The following is a 25,407-nucleotide window of genomic DNA, read 5'->3' as shown; positions in this document are numbered from 1 at the left end:
AATCTTATAATTTTAGGGTTTCTCAATTATAAATTACACCTTAAAACTTAACAATTAACATTCCAAAATTAAAGAAAATTATTTACTCACCTCTGATAAATAGTTCTCTTTGCAGATTTTGTCATTACCCTTCACTTGAAATATTTCGATTTGTTTTTTCTGTATAAGAAATAGAAGAGAAATAACTTTTTTTTTTACTAGTCATTGATCGAAAATTATAAAATAAGTTAACCCTATTAAAAAAATTGATTTATTTATCAATAGGTCATTTGTATTTCTCATTATTTGTTAAAAAGTCACTCTACTTATAAAAATACTTAAAATAATTTATTTTTTTAACAATTATTACATGTATACCACAAAAAATCAATGTGCTGTCATAATACTAAATTTAACCTCATCAAGCAAGAATAAGAGGGAGGAAAATTACCTCATTTTTTGTGCCAACTTCGATATTAAAGGTATTTCTTAAATAATAGAAGAGAATAACGGTTTTAAGTAAAAATAAAAAATATTTTTTACGTTTGTATTTCAATGCATAAATTAGAATAAATGAGAAAAGAATAATAAATAAAATTAAAAATAAGATAAATCTATCTCAAGAGTGTTTAAATTTTTATATTTATAGATGAACGATAAAAAATTATTAAAAGATAATAAAGATAGTGTCAATATGATATAATATTTAATGTGTCATACTATATATTAGGTGACACAAATATCAAGATTATCACTGATTACCTATTAAAAGCTTTTAATAAGAAAAAAAATCACTATATCCTTTTAATCACTAAATGTCCCTACTACTTATACTTTTCCGTTGTAACATCACCTATGGTTTGGACATCTTCATGCACATAAAAATGGAAAAGCTGTTTGAGGAATATGACAAACAACATTAATAAGTAATGGCACTGATAAACTCTACCAAGACTAAGATGTAGGATGATTTAACAATCTCAAAATGCCTGAACAACAGATTAGATGATGCTAATTTGTACTTTCCCTTGGATTCATCAGAATTGAACAAAACAACTTGAACCAGCAAAAAATAGTTCCACTTGTTAAAAAGAAACATGTGGCAACTGATATACATAAGAATTTATAAAGTATTAATTGTTGCCGTTCCACTTTTACCCCTTGCTTTATTAACAAGTCAGCTCGTAGAAGCCATGTTGCTGAACTTTCACAAACATGAAACAAAATGAAATCAAATTAGTTAGCATCGATTAAACACAGTAAACATCGTAGTTACAATTAAGAGCCTGATTTCATATTTAACTCACGTGGGGAATGATATTAAATAATAAATTAATTTTATTCAATTTGAGCCGAGAATTAACATGACATTTTGTAATATTTTTTAACAAATTATTCATAATAAATATATTTTTGGATAATTTAATTGTAATAAAATTTATTTTAATTAAAATTATTTTAAAAAATATCATGACGTAGAGCTAATGTTACGGACTTAAGGAAGAATTCTGAATCTCACATCGAATATAAAATAAGGGTTACTGGAGTATAAATAAGGTTGTAAACGAGCCGAGCCAAGCCGAATAGTAAGAAGCTCGAGCTCGAGCTCGACTCACAATTCGGGGTTCGATACTCGGCTCGAGTTCGATCGAGTTTTATTTTTCAAGCTCGAACTCGATTCGTGATCGAATTCGAGCTACTCGAGCTCGCTCGATTAAGCTCGATTAATATGTAAAAATAAGTTTGATTCGTATACTCGACAATAGTTCGATTATTCATACTCGAACTCGAATTCGAACTCGGACTCGAAATATTTTATTAATTAAAATAATAAAAATATATTTAAATATAAAAGTTCGATTAAGGTTGCGAACTACTCGAGTCAGATATAAGAATACTCGAATTCGGCTCGATCGATAAGTCGAGCTACTCGAGCTCGAGCTCGACTCGACAATAATCGAATCGAATTCGAATTTTTTTCGAATCGAACCCGAGTAGCTTGCGAATACTAATGTATCATTTATATCTCTAGGTATAAAAGGGTTCACATCATTTATTCATTGTACATCTTTTATAGAATAAAATTGTGAGGTCAGAGGATTAGAGCGAATAATACCTCATAAAGGTGTGAATCGTGACAGTCAGGTTGATCTGAGATGTCGGATAAATGGATATTCGAATCCCGAAACAGCACGAATTCGAAACTTAAGTCTCGATCCGTAACACTAGTATTTATTATAATTTCATTAAAAAATTAAATATAATGGCATTGTGATTTTAACTCAGATCATTATCTGGTTTTCGTGTATTTTACGGGTAAAGTTGGATTTTTAACTTTGTTATTTATCTTCTTCTTCTACGAGCAAAAGATAAAAGATTGCAATTAAATACAACAGTTATATTTTGAATAAGTTATAGATAAATAATATATTTGGAAAAATGTCATGTTTCATGTTGTAATCAAATATTTTTATTAGTGTCAATGATAAATTATATGTAACCGTAAAAATTACAATCATAATTAATCAAACTTTTAATATAATAATCAAGCAAAAAAAAAATCAACAATCAACAAGTTAATATATAATTAAATAAAATCCACACGACTTTATAACCGTATTTAAATATAAATATATATAATGATATTTTCTAAATTTTTACAAGTTACATATTACTTTCATTTTATAATGAAAGAAAAATTTATTTGTTTGGGTTTTTTTTAAAGAAATTTATTTAATTTTAATAGTGTTAATTAAAAAATTTACGGTCACACATATAATCTTAATTTCTAAAATTGAATGGGGTAAATTGAATTCACAACTTATTATCTAACTACACTATTGAATTTCTCTCGTTAAGAATAGCATTGAGATTCCCTTTCAATTAAAAAAAATAATTACATTAAATATGCATTTTATGTCTAGAAGATTAAGACTCTATTTGAAAAGATTGTGATAAAATTAAAAAAAAAAAATAATTATTGTATTTGTAATTAAAAAAAGTTATTGTAATTATAATTAAAAAAATTTAATAAAAAATATATATTTAATAGATCTTATTAAAATTAATATTTAAATTTAATTGATAATGTAAAAAATTTAATCATATCACGTAAAAAATATGATAAAATCTAAATAAGTACTAAAAAAATTTAACAAAAAAATGAAAATCACTAAAAAATTTTAACAAAAAATGAAAAACTAATATAAAACGTAAAATTTTAAATCGGAAGTACATTTTTGTTACAAGACCTTTTACAAATTTTAAAAGAATAAAAAAAAAGGTTCTGTAATAATAACTTCCAACAAGAAAAAAGAGGGGACAAGCTGTGGGTCACAAAACGACGTTATCTCGGGGGTTCCGATAGGCTTTTGGGCTCGTGGATTTCCAATCAAGAAAGGCGAAACAGAAACGAAGAGACTTTCGGTCATTCAAATCACAATTTACGATGGATCAACTCAAAAACGACGCTGCTTTTGTTCAATCTGTTCCATCTTCAAAGCCTTCCATCATCGAGTTTCGTCAACCCAAATCCAAGTTGGGTTTCTCAAATTTTCAAATTTAACTTTCGTTTTGGGGGTTAATTTAACTGATTGTAATACTTTGGTATCGTGCTTTTGCAGCCAAAGGGTTGAAGGGGAACCCAGGGATTGCATTGCGGCGAGAAAGCTTCAAAAGGCTGACCGTGAGAAATTAAGAAGGGACCGCCTTAATGAACATTTTCTTGAGTTGGGAAACACACTTGGTACGTTTTGAACTTTCTTTGAAACATTCAATTTTGTAGTATCCCAATAATTTCTTTTTTTGGCACTAAATTAAGAAGGTTGAAACCAGCTTATGTGTCTGAAATGCTTTGATCTATAGAGTTTTAGTCGAAGATATGGTTTCTATTTGCATATGTCTAAATTAGTAACTGCCAAATGGTCTTAGGTTATGGGGGACAATGCTAAATTTTTTATGGTATTATTGGAGAAGGTTGTAGAAATCACATACTACAAGAACTTACTCAAATTGCTATTTTGCCTAATTGGGATCTTGCAATGAGTATATTATTGATTGATTTTTTTTTTCATTATAATTTTTATTTACTTTTTTCCTTCATGATTTTGAATACTTATGATTTTTGTTTGCACAATACAGATCCTGATAGGCCCAAAAATGACAAAGCAACCATCCTTACGGATACGATTCAATTGCTGAAGGATCTTACATCTCAGGTCACCAAGCTGAAAGCAGAGTACGATACTCTGACTGAAGAATCTCGTGAGGTTATCTTTGATCTATTTGAGTATGGTGCTTAGATTTGCAAAGCTCCTTTTATAGGGATCTTAAAAGGTGGTTGTTTCTTTATTTTGAAGCAGTTGACACAGGAGAAGAATGATCTCAAAGAAGAGAAGGCATCTCTCAAATCTGATATCGATAATCTTAATATTCAGTATCAGCAGAGAGTCAGGACTATGTTCCCATGGGCCACCGTAGATCACTCAGTTGTCATGGCCCCTCCTTATCCTTTCCCGGTACCAATAGCAATGCCTCCTCCTGGAGCTATTCCTATGCATCCATCCATGCCACCGTTCCCTTTCTTTGGGAATCAAAATCATGGGGTCATTCATAACCCCTGCTCCACTTTTGTCCCATATATGACTCCTAATACCATGGTTGAACAGCAGTCAACACAGCATGTTGCTCCACCTGCACAACCAGGCAGTCGGTCCCATTCTTCAGGCAAACAAGATTCGAAAAACAAGTCCTCAGGGGAGAGCAAGGTTGAAAAAACCGTGGATTCAAACGATGTTGCCACTGACCTTGAGTTAAAAACACCTGGATCTACTGCAGATCAGGTTCGTTTGGGGTCTTTTAGTTTGTTTGTACTTTGTAGTGGTCCTAGTGGATATAATATTTTATTATGATTTTAAGATATTTATTAGAGTACATGGCTGAATTAATGGTACGTATCTGCAGGATTTATCATCAGGACAAAAAAAGCTGAAGAAATCTTTAAGGAAGGAAAACAGTAATACAGAAGGGAGTCATTCAAGTAGGTGTTCTTCATCATATAGTGCACATGATAGCTCATCCAATAGCATCGTTGGTGGCAAAAAGGCTGATGACCTAGATGGGCGAAATGAATAACAAATGCCTGAGCCAGGTTGTTTGTAATTTCTGCACATCATCTTTTCCTTTTATTCTATGCCTTAGTAGTTCCTAGTTTTTCCTCCACTTTAGAATATAATTATTTGCCTACAAACTGAATCACCTTTCTGATATCATGAACACACCAAAGGAAATTGCTGTTATGAAGTAGTTCAAGGTTGGGATTTTTCCTGCATCTCTCTTCATTGAGATGGAAAGGATGGTGGTGATGATGATCTTCTGTGCCCTTTTTTCCTGGGTGAGAAGATGTTTCAGTGGAACTAATGAGTAATGTAGGAACTGATGGTTATCAAGAAGAAAAGATTGTTGGGTTGATTTGTATGTAATTCTATTATGTGAAGTTTATACATTATGCATTCTAATCATGTCTCAAGTATTTCAAGAAAGAAAAGAAATTTTCTCTGAAGTCCGTCATCCTAGTAGGAAAATGTCATGTGGTTGTTGATAAAACACCTAGATTGCTGGTGTGTAGGTCATACTTCTATATTATGTCCATTTCAATTGATTTGTTTAACTCGTAAATCTAGCTATGTTGGGGATTTATGCTAGCTGTGGATAGATGAATATCGTACATGGTTAAATATATCTCTTGCTTCATCTTTCATATAAAGAATATTGAGTTGTAAATATTACATGTATGTGAGTGTAAATGTCAGTGAATTAATGGCATTTGGTTAACAAATAATGCCATCCAAAGTTTGCAGTAAGTTGCTGCTTATGTGGATTTTTTTTGAAGGTTTATTCCCCTGCTAAGTTAAAACATGGAAGACTTGAGTGTTGGTTGGGAAATTACCGGTCTTGAATGCTGAAGACTACAGAAAGTATTCTTCTTGTCTGCTTAGCTTGGTGGTTTATAGCCACCCTACTAGGAATGAAAAATGTTCATTTGAATTGCGAGTTGTATCTTAATCTGAGTCCTTTACTGCACTATTTCGTTGAGTTTGAGCTTGATCTGATGACCGCCTTCGGCATTTTGTAATATCGAAACAGGCACATAGGCTCCATAGTAACCCAGAAATTTGTTCTAAAAGAATGCTAATGGTTGAATGGTCTCCAATCTTTATCTCATTCATTCACTTATAATAGCAGGTCAATTGGTTGGGTCGTGTCATGCATGTTTGCACAGAAATGGGGGGCGGGGGGGGACGGTGGACCCATATCTGTTATTGAACGAGACCAACGACCGACCCTAAGTTCCTCTATATTTTTTTGCCAATGCATCAATCCAACGGATAGCACTGGCTTACTGTAAAATTGAACGGCCATGATTAATCTGAAGTTGGATGGTTCGATTTTAACAATTAATAAATCCACGTGTACGGTTCCCAGAAATCGTCACCACAGATGCACGGAGATTCAGATCACTTTATCCATATTCTTCTACACCTGTTAAACCACGTGGCAGCAAGATAAGGATTCTAAATGCCCTCTTATTATCCTACCAGTACCAACTGCCAAGAGAAAGAGAGGGAGCTATTAAAATCTAGTAGCAAATACTTGAAACGGCATCGTTTATCGGAGCTCTCGGTTTACCCTTTGCCAAGATTTCTGTCTTCTCGTTGAATGGCAGCAGCAGCCACGAACTATAAAAGTCAGATAGCTGCTAACCCCAGCGCTCCCCATCCGCGTGACAACACGCACCTCTTTTATTATTTTTTACTTACAACCAACGACCCGCCGGTGCGTGCATTGGACGCTTTCAGAAACCACGTGAACGCACCGTCTCAGTCCTTTTGACGACCCTGCTAAACGTAAATCCCAACCGAACACCCCAACTTCACAAGCTACTTCACTTACCCAGCGACAGCCACATACCCCTAAAACTCAGCCACACCAAACTCAAGAAACCGCCTCAGTTACACATGGCAATGGTATCAACATATTGTCCACAGTTCAGTGGACTTCGCCAATCATGTCCCAAACTCGACAAGTCACAATCTCAATCTTTCGTTCAACACATCAACTCTCAAGTCCGTCTTGCCTCTTCTCGTAGACCTTGTAGAGGTGTTATTGCCATGGCCGGCTCTGGGAAGGTACCATTCAGAATTTTCTTAGATCTATCGACTATCGTTAATGTATTTAAAGACACTAGAAAAAAAAAACCCCACCTCTTCCCCTTGTTTTTATGTATATTTTTTAGCCGTTTTGAGGAAATGTATAATGTATAAGATTACGTTGGTAGTTTTTCTATTTTTTTTGTTTGTCACTTAATAGTTGGCATTTAAAAAAAAAGAGAAAGGTTTAGATATTGAAACTACAAAACAATGGGAAACTGCTTTTTGTTGCAAATGAATTACTTATCTTTGTTGAGATTATGTCTTCTTATTTGTGAAGAGTGTAATCATTAAGCAAGAGAACTTTCTAAATTTTATTTGCTGATTTCTATGGTAATAGTAGTTTTTTTGTCTCTTCTATTTGGTCTTTTATTGAGGCTCTTGGTAAGTACCAACCAGATGGAGCCTAACGAACCTTTTTCTTGCACTTGCAGTTCTTTGTTGGGGGTAACTGGAAATGTGTAAGTACCCTTCCTCACAGATATTATGCTGTCTTTATTCTCTATATCAGTTCTTGGTTTTCTTGCATTTTCAGTTCTTTGTGTCAAATATCATGCGTTCATTGATTCCGTTAGCATTTCTTATTACATGTCATCCGACCAATTCTTCTGAAGTGTTTTTTCCTTTTAGTCTTCCTTTAGAGTTTTCATGGTAATCTGATGTGTAATCTTCTTGCTAAGCATGTTTAATTTATAGTAAAAACGTTGGTTTATTATGACCTTAGTGCCAAGTAGACTCTTGCAATCAATTTGGTTTATTATGACCTTAGTGTCAAGTAGACTCTTGCAATTTTCAATCGAATGTTGTGTTTTCATGGTGGTTCTGATTTCTTCCCTTTATCTCCTTCTCCCCATTTTCCTTTTATCATTGTAATTATTATAAATCAAAATGCTCTCCTGTTATTGTTAATTTTATGCCTTTTCCGGTGATTTATACCTTTCAAAAGTTTCTTTGACTTTTTCTAGTTCAGATTCTTCAAGTTCATCTGGTACTGCTAACTCATTTTGTGAATATATTTTTGCATTTTTTCTGTCAATGTGAATTTCATACTATATTAGTTGTTCTGCTGGGTTCTATGCATATGGAACAACTCTTGCATAGCTGTTTTATTCATTCTCCAGTTTAATTTTATTTACTGATAATGTTATTTTTGTTCTTTTAGAATGGAACAAAATACTCCATCATGAAGCTTGTTTCTGACTTGAACAACGCAAAGTTGGAGACTGATGTTGGTAATGTATAGCCTTTTACTTTGCGATTTGTGTATGTTAAATCTATTATGGAACTAGGCTTGGGGTTTATATCTGCTAATGGCTCAAAGATTTGCAAAATTTTTGTGATACTGGTGTCAATACTATCATTTTCATTTGCCCTTGTAGATGAATGCTACTTCCTGTGCTTTCCTTGAACCAATTTGTATTGATGTTTCTTAATTCTTTCTAGATGCCATGTAGTTTTGTCTGCATAAGGTTCATTGATCATGCTAAATGTTATGAAGATTGCTGATAGTTGTGCTTGTTTGACTGATGTTGTTGTGGCTCCTCCCTTTGTTTATCTCGATCAGGTGAAGGCTACATTAACCGATCAAATTGAGGTATCTGCTCAGAACTCTTGGATTGGAAAAGGTAGGGCTTTCACGGGAGAAATCAGGTTAGCTAACTTTTGCTTGATGTGCAGAACATGTTAATTCTTCATACTTTTGTAGCCTTTATCATGGTGATATTGGCTTTGTACCCCTAATCTTGCGATAATTAAACCACAGCATTGTTGAAATTATATGTGGAAGTGCCATGCTGCTTTATTGTTACCAGCATATGGTCTCCTTTTCACTGTGTATTTCTTATAAAGGCAGTGGCTCAACTTTAGTCTACCTCTAAAAATAGGTTTAAAATATACAGGAGTTCAATTACTTCTGATGCTGTCTCATGTGCTTAATTTGGTGCCTTGATGTGAGTGAATATATGTCCTTGCTGGTGGATAGCTTTCAATTTATTCAGTTAAGATCATTATTAAATATATATTTTATCTCCCTTAGTGCAATTAGTTAGTGTTGATTTCTTGGGAAAACCAATCAGAAGTAGTTGTTTGTATGCCATATCGCTTTCTTAATCCATTACTTTGTTTAAGGTGTGGTAATTTTGAATAAGTTTCAGATTAACAGGGCATCTGTTATTTCATTTGATCTGTTTCTCAAACATGTTGGAAGCTAATTGGTCACCTTTTTCTTTTTGTAGTTGTGGATATTTTTGTCTGCATACATGAACTGGTTTGATTGAGTTGCTGCAGCTCCATCTGTGTCTTTAATATGATTCATCTGATTCTTTCCATAGTGTGGAACAATTGAAAGATATTGGCTGCAACTGGGTCATTCTTGGGCATTCTGAACGCAGGCATATTATTGGTGAAGATGATCAGGTAAAAGTTCAGGCACTTATGTTCTTCAGAGATGTCAAATGGCATAGCTGTTTGTGCAAATTAATGCAAAACATGAATAGATGTACAACCGACTGAAGATTTGTTGTCTTCAGTTTATAGGAAAGAAGGCTGCTTACGCTTTGAACGAGGTTCTTGGAGTAATAGCTTGTATTGGTGAATTGTTAGAAGAAAGAGAAGCGGGCAAAACTTTTGATGTATGTTTCCAGCAACTGAAGGCCTTTGATGGTAAACTTTCTTGACCCTTTTGTGATTTCTGTTAATTTCTTTCCTCATGAATTACCATTTTAGGTTACCTTCTGAAGACTGAAGAGGAAAGGACTGTGACCTAACTCCAATGATTCCATCACTTGCAGATGTTGTACCCAGTTGGGACAAGATAGTTATTGCTTATGAGCCTGTGTCACGCCCCGAGATCGAGGCATGACACGGCCATATTACCTTGAAGAAAATCTCAAAGTAATACGAAGCCTTCTTTTTTAAACATTCTAAAATTCTTCAATAAAACAATATACCAAGTAAAATTCATATCTTTAATTCAACTGATGATATATCTTTATATATCCAAATACAAATCATATAAAATATAAAATTGCCTCTTAAAATCTCATTGGCCAACATATTTTCTGACGATTAAGTAATCATATCCATTTTATCTTCTAGCTTCACATAAGATTAACCAAACTTATTACTTAGTCATCTATAAAGAAAAAGTAAAAGGAGAATGAGCAAACCACAGCTCAGTAAGTATAGGCTCACACATCTTCTCAGATCAAGCATCGTTTTCTTACACATTATATAGATCATTCAAAACATTCATCAAATCATAATATGAAAACATTTCAAGATCATCGTTTTGTCAAATATTTCATAAATTCATAAATCAATGTCAAAATATGTCCCTTCATAAATTATTGTAAAATATGCTATCATTCAAACATCATAATCAAATCAAATCATGGATCAATCATTAAAAATCATCGTAAATCATCATTATCATTCAAATCGTTAGCTACGGTCACTACTATAACCCGTGACATTGGTCGTATCGACAATTTCATTATCATGATCATTGCTAACTATTATAACCCGTTAGTCAGGGCTTACGCTAACTACTATTACTCGTTAGTCAGGGTCGTATGATCATGTCTTTGCTAACTACTATTACCCGTTAGCCAGGGTCGTAGAACTAATTCTGGTGTCGATGATCCCATTTTTCAAGGATGTAAAAACGTAACCATCACAAAATCATTCTTTAAACATAAATCATTTTTTCATTTCATTCATAAGCATAATCCATCATTTATATAGAGAAACACAAAATAATCATATGCTTGATCCTATTTTCATAAATCGAAAATAATAAAATAAAATATTCATTCATTTAGAAACATACATATATACATAGATTCGAAAACAAACAAAGTGTGTAAGATTCTACTTATCTCCATTCGATTCCACCACTTAGTTTTTTTCCCAAAATAATTAATGGCCTATCCAAGATCATTTCAACAGATCAGAATTTAATCAACCCTTTTTGAGACCATTTATACAAAAATAAACTAAGTTACACAAAGGGTTAACTTAACTAATTAATACTGGCAGCCTGACCTCTTTTCATTAAAACAGTCATATCTCAATATATCCAAATCGGAATTATGATCTCTTTAATGCGTTTTCTAACTATATATGGCACACCTCGTAATTCCTTGTAGATTAATTATAACAATTTTTGAAATCCACGTCATATACTACTGCCAAACAGCCTGTATACCTTCTAATAAAAACTATATATTTATTCACAGGAAACTCCAAATTCAATTCCGCTTGTTTCATTGGAAAGTAGACTCAATAAGCTTTTCAAATATATATGGCTTAATCTGTAAATCCTTGTATACAAATTAAGAAGAATTTCGTAATTCAACCCTGATGCTGTTGTCTTACAGTCTGCATATCCTTAAGTTAAAATTAGATAACTCTTCATAGAAAACTCGGATTTGACTTTCGTTTGTTTCATTAGAAACTAGATTCAACATGCTTTCCAATGATATATAATAATCACAGCAATAATCTATCCATTAATGCAAAACTCTATTTTAATTTATTATTACAGATCACAACATCTCATCCAAAAATAGAATTTCTCCTTCAATATTTAAAAACTCAAATCCTTACTTTCAGCCTTCAAACTCCATTCAATAATCATCAATAAATCTTAAGAACATGAAATAAACAAAGCCCAGTAATTTACCCAAATAGATCATCAAGATTAATGAAGGATTTTGTGATTTTTCTTGGTTTTTCTCTCAAAACTTCAACTCCAAATAATAGCAATCAACTTGATATTTCTTTTCAAATAAAAAGAGGGTATGTACTCACCTTTAAGGGATTAACTTGATTGTAGCCTCTGATTGTGAATCTCCAACTTGATTTTTCATATTCTTTAACCCTAAGGAAGATGAGGAAGAAGAACTCTATTTCCTTTCTGTTTCACGATAGTTAGGTTTTCTTTAATCTAATACTTCAGCCCTTTTTCTTTTACTAAATAATGTCTTAATAAATTGATGGACTTTAGTATTAGTCTAGCCCAATTATTATTTGGGCTGGGGTATTACAACCTGTATGGGCCATTGGGACTAGTAAGGTGGCTACACCCCAGCAAGCTCAGGAAGTACATGTAACTGTCCGCGATTGGCTTCAAAAGAACGTTTCTGAGGAAGTAGCATCTAAAACACGAATCATATATGGAGGTAGCTTGGATACTTTATCATTATTTAGATGTTGTCACTATGTTTTGTTTAAATATCTTGCCATTTCCTTGCAGGTGGTAATTTGTGCAACATTAGTGTATAATATATTTGTGGTTTATGATATGAAAAGAGCGCATATGATTGCATATTTTACTTAGGCCCTTGTTATTATATGCTGGCATAATATCATAATTTGGCGAAATTTTGTTTGCATGATTGTATTTGTGCAAATGGAAGAAAGATGAATGCACTTTTCTAAATTTATTTTCAGAGAGTATTATTCATATTTTCCCCTTGCTATGATCTGAGGAAGGGAACGCCGTATTATTATGCCAAGTTTGATAAGTTGTTTTGGGGCAAATCTGAGGCTGATTTATAAGAAGATAGTGCCATCCGATGTGAAAGCTAAAGAGAGCATCGACTGTTTCTGCCAGGAATAATGTTGTCTCTTATTCCCCACAAGCTAATGACTTCTACATCTCTTTTGCAGGATCTATGAATGGAAGCAACTGTGTTAAGCTTGCAAAGCAGGAAGATATTGATGGGTTTCTTGTTGATGGTGCGTCCTTGAAGGTATACGTGCACTATTCATTCTGTTTTGTAATGCTTGTTGTTAATAAAACGTAACTATGCTCTGCTTAGAAGAGGGCTTAGGATACTGAAATATCAATCAGTTGGGGCATTGCCGATGATTACATTCTATTTCTAATCTTGGTGGTGCAGGGGGCTGAGTTCGCTACAATGTCAACTCTGTAACATCCAAAAAGGTTGCTGCTTAAACATACAAAGCGGATTAAAGTAACAAATGGAGGACAAAGAGAAGCTTTTTCAGGTTGAAGCTTCATGTAACCTATGAGTTAGTGTTATCCAATGGAGTTTTGATTATTTATTGAGTTATTTTTCCCGAAAATGATTCGAAAATTCTGTTGTTTCTTTCTCATGTGCTACAAGTTTAATTTCTTTAAAATGCTATGGGCACTATGCATAATTCACTGACATTGAGAGAGTGCATTACTGTTTAATTCTCATTTGCTAATTTAAACTTCATTTACTTGTGTGGTTGTTGGGAATTGTGGATGGAACTATGGAACATATGATAGTCTCAAGATGGTAGCAAATGCTCGGAAATTACAGGGAAATTCTGACCAGACCATTTCCCATTCTGTCAAGCCTTTAGTTTTGTGACTTTGTAGACCATTGACTCATGAAGAACCTCCAGCAATAGCAATGGCTATGTGCCGTATGCCGAGACAATGGTGACCCCGGAGTGTTATTCTGGTGGGTCTCCGAACCTTCGGACAAGCTATGATAGAGCGAAACAGGTGACTTTATACTAAGGTTCTATATAAAATGGACGTCCTACTACTTACCAGACATCTGTAAAAGATTTAACTTTATTTCTCTTTTGACCATAAACATTATCAAAAAATAAAAATTCAGACAAATGATATCATGGTCCACCTGCTTATTGGTGCCTTTTAGTTTGTTACTGTTACATCAGACAAATGGGAAGGCAATGATACTCTCATCAGCTTCTGCACCAGGACAGATAACAAACATTGTGAAAAGGGATAGATCAGCATTCAGCGAAATTAAAGCAGTACTTTTTGCGTTCGCCTTTTGAAGAAAGAAACAGTTAACATGGAATGCTTTGGCCTGGTCTTATCATCATTGTAAAGCCATCGATTTTTTTTTTTTTTTTGAAGAATTTGACTAATGATTAGCTTGAAACGTAAGTTAAAGATAACTTGTATGTAGAAACATTAGAGAGTACTAAGCAACCAAGCTTTTACCGCACTTTATTAGTAAAAGAGGTTTCTTTTTGCTTGGGCTTTCATTCAAACTCAGGATTAGGTTTACTTGAGCCAATACAAGAAAAGTACCTAAACTTTGAATCTTGGACCAATAATTCATTTCAGACAATTCAAGAAAACTAAACTTCTACTCATCTGATCAAATACAGTTCTCAGGTCTATTTCAGGAAAAATTTTGTTGTATGATGAACCAAAACAGCATAAGCTTCAAGGTTATACCACTGAAATTTCTGAGAATCCCAAGTAGGGTCTGATTTTTCTGGAAGAAATTATCTCTATACTACTGTAGTTTTGATCTATGTTAACTGCTTTAATTATCAGAAACTGTCTATTAAACATGAATGCAATTCCCAACCTTACAGCAACTTCTTTTCTATTTTGCAGTGTTATTTTCAATACAACTATCTATGCTGGCATACATGTGTTCAGTCTAATAAAGCAAGCCCAGTTCAGTAATCACATATCAAACTGCTAATAACCCAACCAAAGAAAATAAATTCTAAAATAGTTTTTCAATCTATAGTACTAATATCACAAATTCACAATCATACCAGCCAGCTCCCACGGAAAACTGACTGATACTGCACCAAAATCAACAACAACACAATAAAAGTAGCCACGACCCATGGTGAGCTATCCCCTGAAGGGCGACGGTGAGTCTGGCGGCGACGTTCCCATGGTGATGAACTAAATAGCATATCAGAAGCTTCCATAGATGAAAGCCAACGAGCTAAGAGTATCAACACTAATGGTGTGGCAAAAAGTACCCAACTCATTTGCTCTTCAACAGTTTCCAGAACTGATTCATAGTTAACATACCATGATATTCCAAGAAAGATTGATGTCACTGCTAGGATTAGCAGAACTGGATATGGCAGAGGACTTACAGTGAATGAATCAAAGATGGTGTCTCCTCTTCTATAATAGGCCATAAATAGGTCTGTGTAAAGGGGTCTGTTTAGAATTGAAGGCCCTGTCTATTTATAGCAAAAATGAGTGTCTGAATTTGTGGTTCACAGCTTAAACTAAGTTGTACCAGGGTAATTCTGGACGTAGATTTCTTGTTTTTATTGGTTAGTGGATCAGTCTGAACTTCTTGGATTCAGGTTTGAAGTTGGCAAATGTGGGACCTGAGCGGCAGAAATTCAAGACAGGACGGTAAAATGAAATATACTTTGTCTTCTTCTCTTCTCCTTATGATTCAAAGCTATCAGTCTCAAACTTGTTTTAAACGTAAGATGTCGATAAACCGCGTGAAAGGAAATCATAGATGAAAAATTGAAAGTTGATCTTTTTTTCGAAGAAATTTGCTATCTAATTGTTGCAAAAGGTCAAAAGTCTATCCAATTGTTGCAAAGGGTCAAAAGTCTATAACCCTCAAGCATAGAGTTTGGAAGAAAAAGGAAAGAGCAGAGAAGAGCAAACTTTTGAAAGGTTAATTACGGAAACTGGTATTGTTCTACATCACTTGGAAAATGGTGCTGTCTGGAAATGGTTTGCATCTGCCTAAGAAATTGAGAATGTAATAATACATCAATACTAGTAAGCAGTAACATTTTTAAATATTCAAGAATTGTACGACGCAAGTGGGTACCATTGTTGGATTTTCACAGTGGCAGACCCATTGTTTCTTTGGAACAACTACGTCACATTGCAAGTGAAGAGCTTCTGGATTCCCTTGTTGCATGAGGAGGAATAGAAGACAGTAAGAGGGTGTTGGTGATCAACATGCTTCACATGGTTTTCGATGAAAGAGCACATCCAACGTGGAGATCAAGTTGCAACTAGAGCAATGGTAGTCAAAGGACTCAAAATTAGTGCCATAGTCACCACAAGCATTACGAATGAACCGTTCATTTCTGTAATGTTTGGGTGGGGTAGAGAGAAGGGTGAGAGGATGATCTGGGTGGGAACAGTTGGCTCAATTGTCAAACGTTTTATGTGAAAAGGAAGAGCACTTGGCAATATTTCAACTCTAGGACCTCTGCTTTGAGAGCTAAATGTGCGTATTGTTCTATGAATGAAAAGGAAATTGGTTTAGTCTGGAAGATTTTCCAAATATTTGTTCACTTGTTTTCGTTTCCCCTCATATTGAACAAAGGGAGAAGCAGATATATGAAACTACAACTAATCAAAATACATACCTTCAAGTCTCAGATGCTTAGAATCGGTGGAATAAAAAAGCTCCCAAATTCCAGTTATGGAAAATATATTGACTTGTAAGGAGACAGGCTTTCCTTAACTTGGAAGAACAGAGTAAACAATTAATTTCGAATTCCCAAAAACAGATTTATCAAACCAATCGCCATTAAAAAAAATCTTATAAAACAAATCATAAAATTGTCAAAACTATAGTTTAATCTAATAATATGTATATGCGCACAATTCAGTTCATCAAAGACATTGTAACTCATAAATAGAACAAGTAACTTGTAGTATCAGACAAACCAGGGATCAGAAAAGGTAGATTTAGTAGCAATACTTCCAGGGCATGCATCTTCCACAGCCACAGTAGTGAGGTCGCCGACAAGAATCCGCAGACAACCAACGAACAAGGACTAGTAATGCCAATACTGCGAGTAAAACTAGCCAAGTCATATTATCCTCAGCACTTTCCATAACTATCTCAAATTGGATTAAAGATGATAAGGCAAGTAACATCAATGCAAGCGCCAGGAATAGCAGGACTGAGTATGGTAGAGGAGACGAGGGTCTGTAGCATCTTCCACAATAGCAGTGTCCATAATAGCAGTAGGCCATGATCAAGAAGAAATGCTGGAATCAAAATTCTAGAGTTGTTATTGCAGAAAATGGGTGTCTGTTAGTTTCCTAGATATATATCTAACTAGCTGATTTCCACATCCTTTTGGTGGGGGTTTTACCTTCAAACTGACTTAAAATTACAGAAACTGATAAAAGTAGATATTTCCTTTTTGTAATTAAAAGATGGAAATGATGTGGTTCTTTAATTTTCCTGATCCACCACAGAAAAGTGGCAACCTAAGCACTTGGTGGTTGGGCAATCAAGCGTTATCCTTTAGCCTACAGATGAAGACATGGATGCCATGGGTGATTGAAAAGAGTACAACGTGAAAACCAAGTAAGCCAATTCACCTGGACAAAAAATGATTCTTGATTTGACTCATCGTACTGGTCTTATTTTTAAAAAGCTCCAAAACAGTGCAGCCCCAACCCCACAAAAAATTTTTCCTCTTATTCTTGCTTTTATCTTCCCTGTTAGGCGATCACAAATACTAAACAACCTAGTTTTACAAGCACTAAGCTGGTGAGCAGCACTTTATTAAAGTTAAAAATACGCCTTTCATGTTACATTGGGAAAGGAACCAGGAAATCCTGATGAAGTTTCCAATTAATCACAACATTGTTCAAGCCATTCTCTTCTTTTGCAAAAAGTTGGTAGTAGGTGGTACATAACATCATGTACGATTGCCTGACCGACTTCTTTTCCAACTATTCTAACTAAATTCACATAAGATATGTGGAAATCTAGGCCTTGATCATATTGGTTGAGCAAAATTCAGCCCCAAAGATCGCAAAAGAAAAACAAAAAAAAAAAAAAGGGTTCCCAGGGAAGTAAACAAGTGTAAGATTTCAATGGCCTGGAGAAACTGAAACTCTGATGGCCTTCTTCGGGGTGTTTCCCGTGGGTCGGATATCTTAAGGGATAGGGGTGAGTAAATGGTCAATTCGATCGGTTCGGTTTGAAAAAATCAATAATCAATTTAATCGATTTTTATTTAACAAATAATTGAATCGATCAAATATTATTAAATAATCGATTATAACTGAACTGATCAAAATCGGTTCGATTTGATCGGTTCGGTTAAATAATCGATTTTTTTTTTATTTTTCTTTTTATTATAAATAATTATTTAACCATAAATTTAATTCAATAAAATTCAAACTCTAGTATCATTCAAACTAAATTACTAAAGAATTTAATAATTTCAACAATATTTTACCAAAAAAATTAAATAAAAATATTTATCTCAATTTTTTTATTTTTAATTATTAAAAAATCGATTAATTCGATCAATATGATTATTAATTTTAAAAATAAAAAATCGATCGAATTAATCAATTTAATCGATTTAAAAAATCGATTATAATTAAAACTGAATAAATCAAATCAATTTAATCAAATTCATTTAATTTTAATCGATTTAATCGATTCAAACCGATTTTTGCCCACCTGTTAAGGGTAACTGAGCAAAATACGAGGATGCTTTGTGATGTCGATGTTTAACACCAAGATCCACGGCTGCAAAATGTCTCCAATGGCAGACATGATACGTGCAGAAGAAAATAATGTGGACCAACAGGCTAGAGAGAAAAGTACAACTCAACCAACTCCAATAATTTCACAAGCCAAGCAGACGTAGTCAGGCCGACACTTGACAATCGGTTCAAATTTCTCTTTAAATTCACCATTGAAAAAAATGAAAATATTAACCTCCTCTTATACATCGTCCAAAATTTTTTAAATGGACATAGTTGAATTAAATTATATTATATTTAATCAATTGGCATGATTTTTTTCAGAAACAACAAATAATAATTTAGACTAATCTAAGCCTGGTGCCAGCGGCAGAACGAAAATTCGCTCCACCTGGCAACGATATACTGGACCAAATGGATAGACTCATCCCATGTATGTTAGCCAAATGCCATCATCAAACTTACCAGTTACCGCAAAAGCTCGACAATAACATGAACCTCTTGGAGTTTATTTCTTTGTATGCTAGAAGTGTTAGGAAAATGGGTTCAGTTCCATGTAAGTGGTTTTGGATCAAGTAAAGATTATGGGTTTTGATCTTTTATTTTACACAGAGCCCTAGTTACTTAATAAAAAAGAGGTGGGGTTGTTTTATGTGTGTGTCGACAACCAAGCAGAAAAAGAAGAAAAGCCAGGAAAAGCAGAGAGAGAAAAATGAGAAGGGAGAGTTGGTTAAACGGAAGTCGATCCGTGGTCCGATTGAGTTGGAACCTTGTCAGGAGGTTTATGATTCAGAGTTATACATTCTGAACGGTGAAGATCGGGTTTGAAGCTCTCTAGGAACAAATCCAGGGTGTATTTGTTGAGTCACTTATTTGGTGAGATTTCTCCAATTGTTTCTCTAGTTGTTGATTAGCTCTAGTTTTAGCTAGAGAAGAACTTTGTATAACTATTATTTGATAGTGAAGATTTTTCTGGTGGCCCGTGGATTTTTCCCTCTACACTGGAGGGTTTTCCAAGTAAATCTTGGTGTGCTTTATTTTTCCTGCGCATTTGATTATTGATTGTTGTCTATTGCTTCTGTATTGTTGTGATTATTGCTTCAGGCGCAACAAGTGGTATCAGAGCGAGGGTTATTTTGAAACATCGATACAAAAGCATCTCAGGATAGAAGTAAATTCTGTTTGAGATCATGGAAGGTGATACAGGTTCCATGATAAAATTGACAGCATCGAATTATTCAATTTGGAAGCCTATGATGGAAGATCATCTATACTGTAAAGATTTGTATGAGCCAGTATTGGGTGATTCGGCTAAACCAGCAGATATGAAAGATAAAAGCTGGAAGAAGCTAGGTAGAAAGACGCTGGCTACAATCAGAAAATGGGTTGATATCAGCGTGTTTCATCATGTAGCGCAGGAGTCAGATGCTCACATTGTTTGGGAAAAATTGGCAGCATTGTATGAGAGAAAAACATGTATGAATAAAGTTATGCTTGTTAAAAAGATTGCAACTTTACAGTACAGGGATGGACGATCTGTTACAGAGCACTTGAGTGATTTTCAAGATATATTTAATCGGATGACTACTATGGAGCTTAAAATGGATGATGAAATGAAGGCATTATTTCTTTTGGGTTCATTGCCAGACAGCTGGAATACTCTAGTTGTGACTGTTCTTAATTCAGCTCCTGATTATAAGGTGACATTGGAGATGGTAAAGGACAGTATGCTTAATGAAGAAGCGAGGTGAAAAGATGTAGACCCTGGGAATCAAGCTCTGGTCACAGAGAACAGGGGTAGAAACATCGACAGAGGTCAGGACTCAAAAGGCCGTGGTAAGTCTAAACATAGATCCAAATCTAGAGGTAAAGTGAAGTGTTTCCATTGTGGTAAGGCGGGTCATATAAAATGAAATTTTAGAATCTTGAAGCAAGAACGAAAAGATGAGAAAGGTAAGAGTTCAGATGATGGCAATGTTGCAGCAGTGAATTCAGATAGTGATTCAGTTACTTTGATTTATACACATGGTGATTGTAATCATGTTAGTGATCCCGGCATTGAGTGGATAGTTAACACAGGAGCGGCATATCATTGTGTTCCTAAGAGAGAGTTGTTTACAACTTACAAAGCAAGAGACTTTGGTTGTACCAAGATGGGAAACAAGAGTGTGTCGCAGATTGTTGGGATTGATGATATTAGTGTACAAACTAGTACAGGCTGCATGTTGACTTTAAGGGATGTCAGACACATTCCAGATATAAGAATGAACTTGCTTGCTATTAATGTCCTTGATAAGGAGGGATATGAAAGCTGACAAAAGAATGGACAGTAGAAGCTTCTCAAAGGATCTATGGTAGTTGCAAAGGGAAAACTATGCTGCATAATGTATAAGACATGGATGCAATTGAACGGTAACCAGGTAAATACCGTTGAAAATGATGCTTCAGCAAACTTGTGGCACAGGAGGCTGGCACACATGAGTGAAAAAGGGTTACAGGTTTTGGCAAGGCACTCTCTCATTCCCTTGACCAAAGGTATGTATCTCGATTCATGTGATTATTGTTTGTTTGGTAAGCATCATAGAGTTTCTTTTCGTAAAAGTTCTCAGAGAAAAGAAAATAGATTGGAATTAATTTATTCTGACGTATGTGATCCCATTGAGGTTGAGTCATTAGGTGGTAGCAGATATTTTGTTACTTTTATTGATGATGCTTCACGTAAGACTTGGGTGTATATGTTGAAATATAAAAGTCAGGTACTGCAGTATTTTCAAAAATTTCATGCCATGATTGAAAGGATGACAGGGTTACCCTTGAAGTGTATTCGAACTGATAATGGTGGGGAATACACATCTAAAAGCTTTGAAGAGTATTGCTCAAAGCATGGGATCAGGCATGAGAGGACAGAACCTGGAACACCGCAGCATAATGGTATAGCTGAAAGAATGAATCGCACCATTGTGGAAAAAGTCAGATGTATGTTGAGGATGGCAAAATTACCAAAGCCATTCTGGGGTGAAGCAGTCAACACAGCTTGTTATTTACTTAACAGGTCACCATCAGTTCCTTTGGGCTTTGACATTCCAGAAAGAGTATGGACAAAAAAAGATGCTTCATACTCTCACTTGAAAATTTTTGGGTGTAAAGCATTCATGCATGTGCCGAAAGAGCAGAGATCAAAGCTTGACAGTAAAGCTACACAGTGTGTGTTTGTAGGATATAGTGATGAGGAATTTGGCTACAGGGTATGGGATCCAGTAAAGAGAAAGACAGTCAGAAGTAGAGATGTGGTCTTTCATGAAAAAGAAACCATAGCAGACCTTGAGAAAAATGAGAAGACTACACGAGTTACTGTTGAGTGTGATGTTTCAACACCGACAGAGATTTCACAGGAAAGAGCCACAGATGGTGAAAATGAGCCAGAAACAGAACTTGGGGATATGGATGAGCCAGCTACAGTTGGTGATGAGCCAGATGCTATTAGTTTTGAGCAGGGGAAGCAATCTTCTCTACCTGAGAGTGTTGAGCAGGGGGAGCTACCTTCGGCATCAAGTGATGTAGAGTCTCAGCCTAGGAGATCTACTAGAGAGCACAGGCCATCTACCAGGTATCCAAGTTCAAATTTTATTTTAGTTACCAGTGAAGGGGAGCCAGAAAGCTTTCAAGATGTGCAGGCTACTCCGGATAGAGAGCACTGATTAAAAGCAATGAAAGAAGAGATGGAGTCATTGCAAAAAAATGGTACTTATGATCTTGTTAAACTTCCAACAGGGAAGAGGCCATTAAAGAATAAATGGGTGTTCAAGTTGAAAAAGGATGGTGACAAACTAGTAAGGTACAAAGCTCGATTGGTAGTAAAAGGTTTTTCTCAAAAACCAGACATCAATTTTGATGAGATTTTTGCTCCAGTTGTAAAAATGAGTTCTATTCGAGTGGTACTAGGATTGACAGCTAGTTTGAATCTTGAGCTTGAGCAACTTGATGTTAAAACTGTATTTTTGCATGGTGATTTGCAGGAGGATATTTATATGAATCAGCCTGAGGGTTTTGAAGTGAAAGGGAAAGAGCACTTAGTTTGCAAATTGAAGAAAAGCTTGTATGGCTTGAAACAAGCTCCGCGACAGTGGTACAAAAAGTTTGATTCTTTTATGGTGAGTCATAGCTATAAAAGAACAACAGCGGATTCTTGTGTGTATATTAAACAATTCCCTAATGGTAACTTCATTATCCTATTATTATATGTTGATGATATGTTGATTGTAGGACAAGATGCTAGTATGGTTTGCAGGTTGAAAGAACAATTGTCTAAGTCTTTTGATATGAAAGATTTAAGTCCAGCAAAGCAGATTCTTGGTATGGACATTATCCGAGATAGGAGAGCTGGAAAGCTGTGGTTGTCACAGGAAAAGTATGTTGAACGAGTGCTTGGTAGATTCAACATGCAACATGCTAAATCAGTTAGCAGTTCACTTGCCAACCATTTTCATCTAAGTAAGAAATCTTGTCCAGTGTCTAAGAAAGAGCAACTAGCTATCTCTAGTATTCCTTATTCTTCTGTAGTCGGTTCTTTAATGTATCTTATGGTTTGTACAAGGCCTGACATTGCTCATGCAGTTGGTGTAGTGAGCAGATTTTTTTTTAATCCAGGGAAGGTTCACTGGAAAGCAGTAAAATAGATTTTTAGATATTTGAGGGGTACCTCAAAAATGTGTTTGACTTATGGAGTTTCACAACCAATTCTAGAAGGGTTTACTGACGCTGACATGGCAGGCGATCTTGATGGTAGGAAATCTACTTCTGGATATTTGTTCACTTTTGCAGGAGGAGCTGTATCTTGGCAGTCTAAGTTGCAGAAGTGTGTTGCTTTGTCAACTACAGAGGCTGAGTATATTGCAGCAATTGAAGCATGTAAAGAAATGCTTTGGATGAAACGTTTTCTTTTTGAATTGGGGTTGAATCAGAAAGAGTATGTGATATTTTGTGATAGCCAGAGTGCTTTAGATTTGAGTAAGAATACCATGTACCATGCTAGAACAAAACACATTGATGTTAGATATCATTAGTTACGTTCAGTGATTGAAGAACAGCAGATGCTATTGAAGAAAGTCCATACTGATAAAAATGTGGCAGATATGTTGACTAAGATACTTCCCAGGGAAAAGCTTGAGCTTTGCAGTAACTTGGCCGGAATGAGTTCCCTGGCCAAGGTAAGTTCCAAATGAAACTGCTATGGTGATGAATCTCCTTCTAATGGGACTGGAGGGGGAGATTGTTAGGAAAATGGGGTCCAGTCCCATGTAAGTGGTTTTGGACCAAGTAAAGGCCATGGGCCTTGATCTTTTATTTTACACAAAGCCCTAGCTACTTAATAAAAAAGAGGTGGGGTTGTTTTATATGTGTGTCGACAACCAAGCAGAAAAAGAAGAAAAGCCAGGAAAAGCAGAGAGAGAAAAAAGAGAAGGGAGAGTTGGTTAAACGGAAGTCGATCCGTGGTCCGATTGAGTTGGAACCTTGTCAGGAGGTTTATGATTCAGAGTTATACATTCTGAACGGTGAAGATCGGGTTTGAAGCTCTCTAAGAACAAATCCAGGGTGTATTTGTTGAGTCACTTATTTGGTGAGATTTCTCCAATTGTTTCTCTAGTTGTTGATTAGCTCTAGTTTTAGCTAGAGAAGAACTTTGTATAACTATTATTTGATAGTGAAGATTTTTCTGGTGGCCCGTGGTTTTTTCCCTCTACACTGGAGGGTTTTCCACGTAAATCTTGGTGTGCTTTATTTTTTCTGCGCATTTGATTATTGATTGTTGATTGTTATCTATTGCTTCTGTATTGTTGTGATTATTGCTTCAGGCGCAACAAGAAGAGTTAAGGGGACAAAATTGATGACTTGCCAATATAATCTGACAGATGAAGTGAGATCAGACCTTTCCCCTCGTACTAGAAATTCAGTTTGTAACCACGTTGCAAACTAGCCAAAGTGTTTTCGCAAGAAAGGTTAGATCGAAGAAATCTGTCTTGCTCTAGAGTCATGCTTTAAGAACAGGGCCAGTCGAGATTGCTTACCTCCAAATATAGTATGAAGATATTGAAAAAAATTAGCTGAGCAATTATCTATTAAAGCATAGAGAATATATCTAGTATATATAATATAAATATCTTGATATAATAGTAAGTAGTGTTAGTATAGTATTATCTCACATCTAATAAATATACAATATATCGTAATTTTATATTCAAGTTGTGTCTCATTATTTATTGTCAATTGATTTTAAATTTAATGTTTAATATGATATCAGATCCAAGATTTTCTTCTATTATTTTTTTTCAAATATTTTTCGTTATAGGTTTCTTTCATCTCCTCTACATGTAATGAGGGCCTATTAAAGTAGGTTATCCCATATCTAATAAATATATAATTTTTTATAATATTATATTTAGGTTAAGTCTCTTCACTTACTGTAAATTGATTTTAAGTTGGGTACTTAATATGATATTAAAGCTAAGATTTTTTTTCTGTTACCATTTTCAAATCCATCATGTAATATGCCTCTTTCATCTTCGGCTACACGTGATGGGGGCATGTTAATATGGGTTTTAAGTAAATTGGACCTCTTTATTTATTGTCAATTGATTTTCAAATCTGTCATGTAATAGGCTTTTTTTATCTTCGTCTATACATGATGAATGCTTGTTAGTGTGGGTTTTAAGTAAGTTGGCCTACCTAATTACTATTAATTAGATTTAAGTTAGATGTTTAACATAGTATAATTTAGCCCAGGATTTCCATTTCGTTGTTTTTTCTAAATTTGTTATGTGAACAATTTCTTTCATTTTTACCTACACATGATGGAGGCCTGTTAAAGTGATGCTATCTTACATTTTGTAATCTTATATTCAAATTGAATCCCTTTAATTACAATCAATTGATTTTAAGTTTGATGCTTAACATGATATCAGAGTCAGGATTTTATTTTGTTGCCTT

At 34.7% G+C, this 25,407-nt stretch overlaps 3 protein-coding genes and 1 pseudogene across 6 annotated transcripts; 2 read left to right on the top strand and 2 right to left on the bottom strand.

Annotated features, from left to right (window-relative positions):
* The first annotated feature begins 3,250 nt into the window (after positions 1 to 3,250).
* LOC111281768 (transcription factor bHLH121) lies at positions 3,251 to 6,198 on the top strand. 3 transcript variants are annotated; one of them, XM_089761264.1, is made up of 6 exons: positions 3,251 to 3,516; positions 3,603 to 3,724; positions 4,120 to 4,247; positions 4,341 to 4,820; positions 4,942 to 5,128; positions 5,870 to 6,198. In XM_089761264.1, exons 1-5 carry the CDS (start codon positions 3,428 to 3,430, stop codon positions 5,110 to 5,112), a joined length of 990 nt encoding a protein of 329 aa, XP_089617390.1. In that variant the 5' UTR covers positions 3,251 to 3,427; the 3' UTR covers positions 5,113 to 5,128; positions 5,870 to 6,198. The 3 variants fall into 3 exon arrangements, with proteins under 3 accessions (XP_089617390.1, XP_089617389.1, XP_022725159.2); XM_089761263.1 differs by lacking the exon at positions 5,870 to 6,198 and adding an exon at positions 5,264 to 5,647 and having other exon boundaries at positions 3,252 to 3,516; XM_022869424.2 differs by lacking the exon at positions 5,870 to 6,198 and having other exon boundaries at positions 3,253 to 3,516; positions 4,942 to 5,647.
* A 29-nt stretch (positions 6,199 to 6,227) lies between these two features.
* LOC111281769 (triosephosphate isomerase, chloroplastic-like) lies at positions 6,228 to 13,406 on the top strand (annotated as a pseudogene). Its single transcript, XR_016342377.1, has 10 exons — positions 6,228 to 7,166; positions 7,622 to 7,648; positions 8,350 to 8,424; positions 8,752 to 8,837; positions 9,518 to 9,602; positions 9,716 to 9,848; positions 9,977 to 10,015; positions 12,236 to 12,370; positions 12,861 to 12,943; positions 13,094 to 13,406. The product of XR_016342377.1 is annotated as a triosephosphate isomerase, chloroplastic-like (transcript).
* A 1,134-nt stretch (positions 13,407 to 14,540) lies between these two features.
* Positions 14,541 to 16,343, bottom strand: LOC111281770 (uncharacterized). Its single transcript, XM_022869425.2, has one exon. The coding sequence runs from the start codon at positions 15,114 to 15,116 to the stop codon at positions 14,730 to 14,732; it is 387 nt and encodes a 128-aa protein (XP_022725160.1). The 5' UTR covers positions 15,117 to 16,343; the 3' UTR covers positions 14,541 to 14,729.
* Positions 16,344 to 16,473: 130 nt separating this feature from the next.
* On the bottom strand, positions 16,474 to 16,944 carry LOC111281771 (uncharacterized). The gene has a single exon (XM_022869426.2). It carries the CDS (start codon positions 16,942 to 16,944, stop codon positions 16,654 to 16,656), a length of 291 nt encoding a protein of 96 aa, XP_022725161.2. The 3' UTR covers positions 16,474 to 16,653.
* Positions 16,945 to 25,407: the final 8,463 nt, after the last annotated feature.

Source organism: Durio zibethinus, chromosome 5 (assembly GCF_047325235.1).
Source record: "Durio zibethinus cultivar Kanyao isolate XHJ-2024 chromosome 5, ASM4732523v1, whole genome shotgun sequence".
NCBI lineage: Eukaryota > Viridiplantae > Streptophyta > Magnoliopsida > Malvales > Malvaceae > Durio > Durio zibethinus.
Note: the sequence above shows the minus strand (reverse complement) of the source record. Positions and strands in the feature narration are given on the sequence as shown.